This window comes from Micromys minutus, assembly GCF_963924665.1.
Source record: "Micromys minutus genome assembly, chromosome: 7".
Taxonomy (NCBI): domain Eukaryota; kingdom Metazoa; phylum Chordata; class Mammalia; order Rodentia; family Muridae; genus Micromys; species Micromys minutus.
This window is the reverse complement of record NC_137976.1, coordinates 72,941,945-72,953,568: the sequence shown is the minus strand read 5'-3', so window position 1 is coordinate 72,953,568 and position 11,624 is coordinate 72,941,945. Positions and strand designations below refer to the sequence as shown.

Here is an 11,624-nt window from a genome sequence, read left to right as displayed (position 1 = left end):
ATATTCTTGGGGCCTTGGGCCTAGCAGGACCACGCCTTCCACCTATGCTGTACTAGGCCAGCTTAGAGCCAGTGATTCCAACTGACAAAAGTTTCTTGAGCCTGCGGGGGGGAGGGGAGGGGTGGAGGGAGACTGCGTTTTGCTGCCCAGAAAAGTTATAACATTGCCCTGCTGCAGACTCCTCATCAGAAGTTTTCGTCTATATTCCAGGAACTCCAGCAACCTGAAGGAGGTTCTGAGTTACCCCCACCTCACAGAGCTTCCACGGGGTCGTGCATGACTCCAGGACCCCGCAGGATGCAGGCCAGCTGGAAGCTTGTTTCTTTTTCCAATCCAGGTCCCATTCTTGGCTCCTGGTGTGTGTTGAGTGAGAGGTCGCGCCCCCCTCCCCTCCAACCCAGCTTATCCTAGGCCCTCAGTGGCGTCGGGGGCCCTGGAGAGCGCTGCCTCGGACCGCCTCAGCTTGAGATTCACCTTTTTTGGGGTCCCGACGCCAATCTCCTGTCCACTCTCCCTGCCTTGGCACGTGCAGTTTCCTCGGCTGGGAAGGCTTTTCCAGCACCCTTACCGGCTTCTTTGCGGCTCCCTCGCTAGACGCAGCAGCCAACCAACGGACCCGCACAAGGTAGGGAGGGCTCCAGGGAGCCGAAAGGGGTGCTGGGGAGCAGCAGCAAGGACCGGGGTCGCTGCAGCCTCCTGAGTGCCCCACTCGGCCACCAGGGTAGAGATCCGCGAGCGCGCTGGCCCGGGGCGCAGGGCGCGTGCGGGACAGCGCCGGGCGCGCTCACCTGGCTCGGCGGCCGCGGGCGGGCGAGCGGGCGGGATCGGCGCCCGGCTGCGGCCGGCCTGCAGGGCGGAGCGGGCGGAGGCGGGGCCGGCGCTGCGGCTACACTGCGGGCCCGAGCCCGAGGCGTCTGCCCCACCCCGCAGCAAAAGTCAGGTCAACGGAGGCTTCCAGCCACCTGCCCGTGGTGGAGCAAGGGAGGCTGCAGAGCTGCAACCGTCACCTCGAGACCCCCCGAGGCATGTGTGCGGGTGTGAGTCGCCAAACCATCCATACTGGACTGGAGCAGGGTGGAGGTTGAATCTCTGAAGAAAACCCAAATCATGCCCCTCCTAGGTCTCCATCTCACCTCACTGCAATACGTGTTACATTTATTACACTCTCTTTCCCACCCTGTTAGTGTTCGAGAAATTCCCAGGACTCATGGTTCTCTCCTGCCCAGGCCGGATTATCACTTTTCCACTGTCTTGTTTTGCCCATCTCATTTCATCTCTGAGCCACCGTGGTCAACTAGAGGTTTTCCCTCAAGCGCTAGAAGCAGGGACAGTATTCCAAGGAAGTATTTCGTTATTGTTAATCACATGGAGCCCACAGGTCTATTGGGAATGAGCAAGCAACGCTCATCGGCTCTATCCCAACCCATTTTACAGATGGAAAGATGGCCCCGGGGGCTGAATCTTGTCTAGGACACAGAAGCAGAAGCCATGATGGCAGCCTCTCTCTTAGAGGACTTAGTCTTTCCAGTCTGGCGGGGCGCGTGGTGTCTGACACACACACACACACACACACACACACACACACACACACACACACGCTATTGCCACTGCTCTTGGTTGCACACCACGGCTAGCTGGTGAAGCTCTATTGCTGAGGACACCACACACCTCCATCGCAGAGAAATCAAGCTGGAACCGAAAGCGTTCTCTCTGCTGCCTAGCTTTCACAGACAGAAGGCTCTTCTCAAGCCTTCTGGGGAAGACGCCATCAGTGGTCTCGCCCACTGCTGGACACTTCCTGTTACAGTCCCATGGAAGCTAGTGAGACAGCAGCACAGAAAGTCATGGGGGGAAGCAAACACTTTCCTGTTGGATTTAAGGCCTATTCCTCAGGACGGAATCCATGCCTGGTACTATAAATTGGTTAAAAGCTCAAGGCCCGGAGGGCATGGGGCCTTGGGGGATTCTGCCTTGCTATAGTGATCATGTCCAACTGCCTTCTAGTTACTTATCTTTATACACGTTAGTGGCCAGGGAAGCTGCTCTCCGCAGTGGCCAGTAGAAAGCAAGGAGACTCGTAACTAGTCAAGATGCTGGGAGTAAGTGACTCTTGAGTGCTCGACCTGCGTGGGATGTCTGTGTCAGCTCCTTTCTCTCAAGGCTCAGGGAAAAACACAGAAGTCGGGGCAGAAAGCATGTAGGATGGAGGAAGGGGAGGAGGGCTGTAAAGTACCACTTTCTAACCACTGTGCAGTTACTGTGCTCTCAAACCAATGGCCCCCGAGGTTTGCTGCACAGACCCCGCACAAGAGCAAGCCAGAAAGATCAGTCAACGTTCCAACATGCAGCACTAATTAGATTTAGTAAGCTGCAAACAGAAATAAAAGCAAAAACCAAGAAAGGACATGAAGAGAGGAGGTGGACATATTGGCCATTAAGGGAACAGAGCTGGAGATGTCTATGATCAAGGCACATAAAATAAATGAAGATCCTTTGTGGGAAATGATCTGTTTATTTGTTTTGAGGCAGGATCTCACTTACCCTATGCTGGCCCCAAATTTGCTCAGTAACTGAGGATGACCTTGAACTTCTGACCCTCTTGCCTCTACCTCCCTAATGCTTGGCTTACAGGCATGCATCAGTGTAGGTGCTGGGGACTGAACCCAGGGCCTGTGCATTCGAGAGCTACAGCCTCAAAACTGAGTTGTTTGAACCAGAGTCTAGCAGTGTAGCTCTGGCTGGGCTGGGAACTCACTGAGATCCACCTGCCTCCGCCTCTAGAGTTCTGAGAGTAAAGGTGTGTGCCACCAGGCCATGTCTGAAGTATTTTTTAACGTATATTTTTATTTCATGTGTGCAGTTTGCCCATTTGTATGTTTGTGTAGCATGCACATTCAGTGTCTGTGAAGACCAGAAGAGGACGTTGGATCCTCTGGGTCGGGAGTTAACATGCACCTCTGATGCTGGGAACCACTCAGCAAGTGCCCTTAATCACTGGGCTACTTGAGAACATGAAGTCTTTCATTATTTAATCATTTTTTTTTTTTATATTCTTAGGATTCAACCCACAATCTCTTGCATGCAATCCACTAACCTATAGCCTCAACTGCTTTTACATTTTTCTTCTTTTGTTTTTGTTTTGGAACTGTGTAGACCAGGCTGGCTCTGATCTCAGAGAGCTTCCCTCTGCCTCCAGAGTGCTGGGACTGAAGGTGTGTGCCCATTACTGGTTATGCTTTTGTACTTTTACTTTGAGACAAGGTCTCATTAAATTGCCCAGGCAGACCTTGAACTGGCTGTGGTCTGGGCAGGCCTGGAACTGGCATTTCAAGTAATTGATAGCTGAGATTACAGTTATACACCAGCAGGGCTAATAGCATTTATTCTTCACAACTAGTCAGAGCATGAGGAAATTGAGGTTCAGAGAGGTTAGGGAAGGACTCCCCAGTAGGGCACACAGATGCTAGGTGACAGGGCTAGGACTTGAATGGACGGGCTGAGTCTTCTGTTCTGGTGTATGAGATGCTGTGGGAATTGGAGGGAAGAGACCCCCACCCCCAGCCCAGCCTATGGAGTTGAAGTTCTGCAGTTAGGACCCTCACTGCTGCAGCTTCCCCAGGATTGTTGGCAGGTAAGACAGACTCAGAGCCAGGTATGCAGAAACAGAACAGGAGCTACTGAGCTTGAGGTGCCAAAGATGAAATTGGAAGGACATTAGTGTAGTAGTTGTGAAGAGGAGGACCCCTTGGGAAGGAACCCTAGCATGTGGTAAGTTCACAATGGTACTGTTGGGCCCAGAACACCAGGCTTCAGGTTTCTATTGCCTCATAGGGCAGAAGTGTCAAAGCTTCATAGAGCAAACACTAAACCAAGACTAATAGGCCAGCTACCTTCAGAAAGGTCCTCAGACCCAAGGATGGCTCATGTGGCAAGAACTCAGGAAGATCCCCAAGATGCTATGACCTGCAGCCTGAGGTCCTAATTTTGCTTCAAGGATGCTTCTGGCAAGGTGACACATCCTAGCACCCTAATAATACCAAACACAGGGGGTGGCTTGGAGACACTGTGTATCACCCAACACAATGTACACTCTGGAAGGTTTGTTTGCTTAAGTGTAGGGTCAGCTTGTGGCCTGAAAAAATGGGGAACTCTATACTCCCCAGCTACAGGGCACCCCAGTGTTTCCTACTCTTCACTCGTAAGTCTTCAAGCAGAGGGGTACAGGATGGTCTCTCTTCAGCCAAGAAAAGGCTAGAGGTCAGGATATAGAGGCAAACACTCCTCTACTCCTTTGGTAGAGTGTGTGCCTAACATGAACAAAGTCCTGGGTTCTATCCCCAGCAATGAATGAACTAGGCTTGGTGGCACAAACCTGTAAGTAATCCCAGAATTTGAGAAGTAGAGGCAGGGACACCACTGGTCTGAGGCCAGCCTGAGCTGTATCACAAAAGGAAAAGAGATGGAGAGAGGGAGAGGGAGAGCGCACAAGCCACTCTTAAGACAGAGTGGGTAGCCAGAGCTATGTAGAGACCCTGCCTTATAAGAAGGTGGTAGAGAAATAAATAAGACAGACAGACAGACAGCAAGAAAAGGAAAAGAAGAGGTGAGCTAGTCCTAACAGCTAGCTCAGTGGTCAAGGAGAACAAGCTGTCCCATCTGATGTCTATTGCCATCCCTGTCTGTATATGAATTTCCTTGTGAGCTTTGAGGATCTTTGGGGAGGTGTCACAAACGGCTGGGTGATGGTGAACCCTTCAGTCACAGCATTTGGGAGGCAGAGGCAGATGAATCCCTGGTCTACAGCCAAATAGAAAAATCCTGTGTCAAAACAACCTATTTTGTTGGGCTCATGTTTCCCTTCTGTAAACCCAATACGGTTTCATCTTTTATGTACATTATATTCACATGCCTATTTATATGTGTATCAAGATGTTGAACCCCTTAGACCTTGATCCTCCTGCCTCCCAGTGCTGGGTTTGGAGACATGTGCAGCTTATCTGCAGTGTCTTATAAGGAGAAGCACTGCCCAGTTGCAGGCTTGCCCCTTAGGTACCCAGACCTCCAGCCACTAGGAGGTTCTGACCCCAAACCCCTCCACCTCAGGCCTCCGTAGCTCGGATGTAGAGCCATTCTGGTTCTAACTGATCTGAGTTAATGCTCAGCAAATACTCAGCAGAGCTTCAGCTTCAGGTGCTAGGACGACAAAAAGCTCTACTGCTTCACCGAGTGCACCTCCTGCTCAGAATGCTGACCCAGATCACCCAGAGGACAGTTATTTCCTTTTGGAAGAGGCTCCCATGTTAGGAAGCTGTCATTTTCGAGTGAGGGACGCAGGAGCAGCGTGAGTGGGGTCTCTGGGGGCGTACCAGGGGCTTTAACAGTTTACCTGCTGGGAGAGTCTGGTGGGGCTGACTGAGGAGACACTGAAACACCGAGGCTGCTGCCACTGCCGACTGGTGCAAGTTTTATTGAGACAATGTACAAACAGGCCATGGAAACAAGGGTTTTGATGCTGGGACCAACAACGTAAAATGGAATACAAAAATAAAAAGGCACTAATCTGTTAAGAAAAGACACTCAATGTATTCTAAGAATATAAGTCATTTAATACTGTTAATTTTATAGCACAAAATAAAACAAGCTATGATCCCCAAAAATAATTTTAAAAGCTTACACAGAAAATATTATTGCCTGATGCTTATGGTCTTTAAGTTATACATGTCAAAAGTTTTATGTCGTTTTAAAACACACAGTGAAGACCGTCTAGAAGCAAGGCCACTGTTCCTCCTGTCTCAGAGAACTGTCCTCCTGCTCCTTTAGAATACACAAGCAGCTCAGTGTCCACACTCACAGCAGTCACCAGGGATGTGGTTCTCTGGTTCCACGGTGAGGAGTCCACAGAAAGCATTAGTCTTAGGTACTGTGTTAAAACAATCAAGAACGCACTCATTTTAGGAGGTTAATGAACATAATATTAAGATTAAATTATGAACACCTGGAACAAAAACACATCATCCCTTTTTAAAAAGAATGCTCATTATTCTTTTGAGCAAAGGTTACAAGAGCAGTGGCCGTCAGTCTTGGCCCATCTTGTCTGTAAACAGCTGTAGAGGAAGGCTGGCACAGTGCCAGGAACGTGCAGCTCCAAGAGAGGGCACAGAGTCTCTTCCGGTGAGCACAGAGGGTTGAGTCTGGGTGACCAAAGCCAGCGCACCGTTAACCTGGAAACAGATGGCATCAAAGCAGTGCAGAAGTGACAAGCATGCCTTCTATGCCTTCTGCATGAGGGTTGGGGGTGGGAGGCTGTCACCCAGGACTAGCCCTTACTGTCCTGTTTCCTTCTCAGATACAACAACCATAGCGAGTGGGTTTGTCATCCCAGTCCTTCCTACGACACAGCAGAGCAGACCACGCATCACTGAGGATGAAGAGAGGAAAGCCCCAGCACACTCTCGAGGCCAGGTGCCTTCCCAGAAGAGTGGGACTTAGGGAAGATGCCACTTTCTATCCACGAGAAAAGGAAGATTTTCATGATTAAAAACCTAAGAGCTTCTACGTCAGGAAACTACTATTGTTGGCACGTATCCTGAGAGTTCAGAAAGTTGAGTCTTTATTTTGAGATCTGGATCTCTGAGGAAACTGTAGAGACATTCACATGGGCCAAATTAATTGATTATATAAGCAACCCCCAGGGTTATGGGACATTCTGATCATATAAAGTATTCCTTGTGGAGTCTTGGGAGAAGGGAAACCCTGTTCTCAAAATTGGCTGCTTGAGCTGAGCAAGCTGCTCTAATCAAAAGGCACCCAGCCCTTCAGTTAAATGCAGTTTTAAAAAGCCTTAAGAGCTGGGTGTGGTGACTCAAACCTTTGTAATTTCAGCTGAGGCTGGGATGGAAATCTTAAAGCCAGCATGGGCAATTTATAGAGATTCCATCTCAAATTTAAAGAGAGTTCATTGGCAGCCGGGTATGTAGCATGTGTAAGGCATGAGGTTCAAGCCCCAGTGACAGGGTGTGACTCCTTGGGGGTTGTGCTCTCCATCAACAAAGCATGCATTCCTGGGGAGACATCAAAGGCCTAGGGCTGAACTGTGTAAATGGCCAGAAGGCAAGTCTTCAGTCCTGTTCTAGGCAGAGTTTGGGGACGGAACACTTAAATCCAATCAATAGGTCTGGCTAGAAATGGCAGCTTTCAGAGACAAAAAGTAACCTCTCTCACAGACTGGGAGAGGTGACACTCCCCCACACTCCAAATGACCATTACTTTGTTACATGAACATCCTTTACTATGGCATTCATCAGCCTGACGGATTGCTAATTTAAAGAGAAACACATGGGGCTCAAGAGATGGCTCAGTGGGTAAGAGCACTTGCTGCTCTTGCAAAGGACCCAGGTTTAAGTCCTAGAACCCACATAGTAACTTCACAGTTCCAGAGGAATCCACCAACACCCTTTTCTGGCCTCCTTAGGAACTGCACCCATGTGATACACATACATACATGCAGTGGAAACACTCACATACTTTTTGGGGTGGTGGTGGAGGGGACATGACTTCTGATACTAGGTCTCTGTTCGTAGGCCTGCCACACACTACATAGACCAGGACAGCCTGGAACTTTCAGAGATCCACTTGCCTTTGCCTTTCTGAGTATTGGGATTAAAGGTGTGGGCCAACATAAACAACATTAAAAAAAGTCTCTAAGAGAAATAAATAGAGTGGACAGATGGTTTTGTTACCTGAATATGTTCCACTAGTTCTCAAAGCCTAAGGCCTCCCGAGCCAGGGCCTTCGGTACAGAAGCTACTCTGTAAATGCTAGAGCTACTACTCTCTAGTAACCTCTGCATTTCTAGTCTGCTGCATTCTGAGTGGAGGCTAGTCCTCATCAGGGTCTAGCTGAAAAGAGTGCACTATAGAAAGGCTCTGGAACCCTGGTTCTAGCTGTGTGGACGAGGGATCAGACACACATTTGTACTAGCTGACATGCAGGAAAGATGGCTCATGGTCGATAGGCATCTTCTTTTGCTCAGAAGCACTGGATTCTGGTTCTACTGAGGCTGTGGAACTAAAACAGACACCACTCTCAAACTTCCTGGACAAGCTAGGTCTGCGCAGGAAGGGCTGAGTGGCCTTTGTGGCAGAGCATGGCAATGCAATTTAACTTGTGAATCTAGAAAGCCCACAGACTCCACTACGTTCTCAAAGGGGTCTGCTCCTGTCAGAGGCAACCATGACAACAGCAGGCCCACCCCCCACCTTGGTGCTTCATAGCACGGCACCGTTTGCCACACGCTAAACAAGGTATCATGGCAACCAAGAGATAGAGACCTCTACTACAGGGTATCTTTTCATATTTTTAGTTACGTACAGTGGCTTCAGTTTGGAAGCTCCGGAACACAGATTGTTCCTTAGACCATCACAGAAATCCAATCTACTATTTAAAAATCTGTTCAGAACACACGACTATAATTAATTAGTCTTCCAAAAACAAAACTAAACAAAAGAAAATGATAACAAGCCAGACTTCAGGAGTTTGGGACAGAATTGTCTGGAGTTTTACTTCCTCTGTTGTCCAAAGAAGATCAAGTTGGTGGCAAAGCTACTGTTCTGTGGACCAGCAACCAAGCCTCACCGTCTCACGCAGACCATCAGCAGGCTCACTCTCTCTGGCAAGCACGACCGTTGGCCTCCAGTACAAACAAGGCAGTGGCGAGAAGGAAGAGCCTTTCTGGGTTAAATTCTCTCTACTGGGTGCTTCCACCAGTGTTTCCAGCCCATAATCCACAAGAACTCTAAGATCAGCTACTCTTTGACAGCATGACTATGATACAAATGCCGAGGCAGATGCTGAGGCACCCCAAATGTGTAGGGACCGCCAATGCATGGAAAGCCGGCCACCAGAAGCTCGGTGTAACTTGCATGTGACAGAGCGCTTCCCACTTCAAAGGAGACTGACAGGCAGAAGGAGGCAGCAGCAGGGACAGCACAGCAATCACTCGTTGTCATCGGGGTTCTGAGGGTCAAAGATCTTAACATGTGTGAAGGGGAAAAGCCCCTTGCGCCCATTCACCTCGCCTTCCCATTGGCCATTGATGTTCATCCTTGTGACTTTCACAATGTCTCCAACCTATAGGGATAGAGAAAGAAAGCAAAATTGGCATCACTGAAAACAAGAAAAAGGCAGTTTAAATTAAATCACAAACACTGTCTATACAAAAAACCAAGTAGTACAAAGACAGGAAATGCTACCAACCACCCAGGATGCCTGTCAGTTGGCAAAACTCATGAAGCAGCCTCTGAGCAGGGCAGCCACTCCCTCCAGGGTTACACTGAGTAAACGGGTGACAAGTGCAGGGCAGTGGTGACCACACCTTGGGTATCAGCACTGGGAGGCAGAGCCAGTTCCAGGACAGCCAGGGCTATACAGAGAAACCCTGTCTTGGGGATAAAAAGCAGCTGGGGTGGTGCTTATGATCCCAACAGACAACACACAGGAGGCTAAGGACCACAGCAAACAAAAACAACCCAGAGCTGGTGAGATGTTCAGTGGGAAAAGGTGGTGAAGTGCTAGCCATGAGAATGTAAGGATCTGAAATTCATCTCGAGTGCACAGAAAAGGACAGACATGGAGCTGGTGGGCAGAGAAAGGTGAATCCCTGACAGTGGAGCCTACTTACTGAGTCACCTAGAAACCCTGTCTAAAAACACAGTGCATATGGAACAATACCTGATAGTGACACAAAACCACAGTGACAGAAACGTGTCTGAGGGAAGGAAGAAAGAGGAAGAGAGGAAGAAAGGTGGACTCTCTGCCCACCTCAATTCAAAGGGTGGAACTGTTATGAGCAATGTCACCTTCCTCATCAAGGCCCCTACGCATAACCTGAGCTCCTCCCCACTTCCATCGGGCAGTCTGGGGAAGCAGCGAAGCTCTCAACTTTTCTGAGGGTGGAATGGGAGTGTAGCTCAGGCTAGTCAGCAAAACACCCACAAACAAAACTTTTCAAAATGCTTATTTACTTTTATGTATTTGTGTGTACTGTGTGCACATTTGTGTTGTGTTGAGTGTGGGTGCGTATTATGTGGCTGGACAGGACAATTTCCAGGAGTCAGTTCTTTCTACCAAGTGAATTCCAGGTATTACGTCAGGTTCTCAGACTGGCCAGCAAGCACTTTTACCCACTGAGCCACATGGCTGGCCCTTAGCTCGAGATTTTCCACTTTGTCAATAAATAACAGAGGTCCAATCAAAACGGAAAAAGGGGAGCTAGGGGTAGGAGTGTAAACTTGCTGGTGCAACATTTGTCTAGCATACCTAAGTCCCAGCACTTCAAAGGGGAGGGAAGGAGAGAACACATAAGAAAAATGGCATTTAAGAATGCCATGTTAAGAGAAGATCACACACAAAGTCATACGTAGTAGTTAGTGTTTGGGTCTATAATCTGGTACTTGGAAGGTAGAAGAAGGATCAGGAGATCAGGGTCAGCATCAGCTATACAGTGAGTTCAAGACCTTGACTCCTTGAAGTCCTGTCTCAAAGAATCGAAATCAATTAACCAACCAGCTCCCTCTACAAAAACCCCTAAAAGCAAATAGGATGATGGATGAGAAAGACCTTGAAACAGTGTCTAATAGATCGTTCTAATGGGTTCAGCAGGCGAAAGACACCAGGAAGACAGAACAGACAGTGTCAGATACTGAAAATCACACTATATACTTAACACCAGGAGTCTACCTAATCAGTTTCCTCATTCTTAAGCAACTTCCCTATCTTTGCTGTGGTTAAACAGTAAACATTCAGCAGTCCTGATACGGCCAATACTTGTTAACTATGTGAGATAACAATATAACAAGTTATGTATTTTATACATAACTGAGTCAACACTACAGAACACATGAAAAATGAGCTACTGCTCTGCTTAAAGGAGCTTGGATGTACATAGATAGGACAGAAAGGCTAGGAAGCAGGTCTGGGAGCAGCATCCAACCTAGTTCTTCCATCCTGGGAAAAGAATCAGTGCCTCTGCCATGCTAACAAGCCAGTGCTCTAGCAAAGAGCTACAGGCTCATTCTCCTTTACCATTATTAATACTGATTTTATTATTTTAATTGTGTGTTTGTGTGTCGGTACCTGCATGTGAATATGAAGCTCCGAGGTGTTAAAATTCCCTGGAGCTGGAGTTCAAAAAAAGCACTGACATGGGGTCCTCTACAAAAGCATTAGGTACTCTTAACCACAAAGACTTGGATATTACTCCACAGAAAATACAAATAGTCTGTATGTAAGTTTATGTGCTCATTAAGAAAAATATCAAGGAGAGATGCTTCAGAGGTCCTGAGTTCAATTCCCAGCAACCACATGGTGGCTCACAACCATCTGTAATGGGATCCAATGCTCTCTTCTGGTATGTCTGAAGACAGCAATAGTGTACTCATATAAAATAGAAAAATAAAATAAAAAAGATAGAGATATCAAAACCACCAGAGGCTGGCAAAATGGCTTAGTACTGGATGCACAATCCTGGGGACCAGAATTCAATCCTAAGAACCCACAAAAAGATAGAAGAGAACTGACTCTACAATGCTGTCCTCCCACTGCCACATGTACACAATAGCATGTAT

The 11,624-nt window shown here is 48.1% G+C and overlaps 1 protein-coding gene across 1 annotated transcript in view; it reads right to left on the bottom strand.

Moving 5' to 3' along the window:
- Positions 1-5,454: 5,454 nt before the first annotated feature.
- Positions 5,455-11,624, bottom strand: part of CRKL (CRK like proto-oncogene, adaptor protein) — a 36,383-nt gene continuing 30,213 nt past the window's right edge. The window contains exon 3 of the mRNA XM_080918774.1: positions 5,455-9,129. Within this exon, the coding sequence (XP_080774900.1) occupies positions 8,995-9,129 (135 nt within the window). The 3' untranslated portion in view covers positions 5,455-8,994. The remainder of the gene's footprint in view (positions 9,130-11,624) is intronic.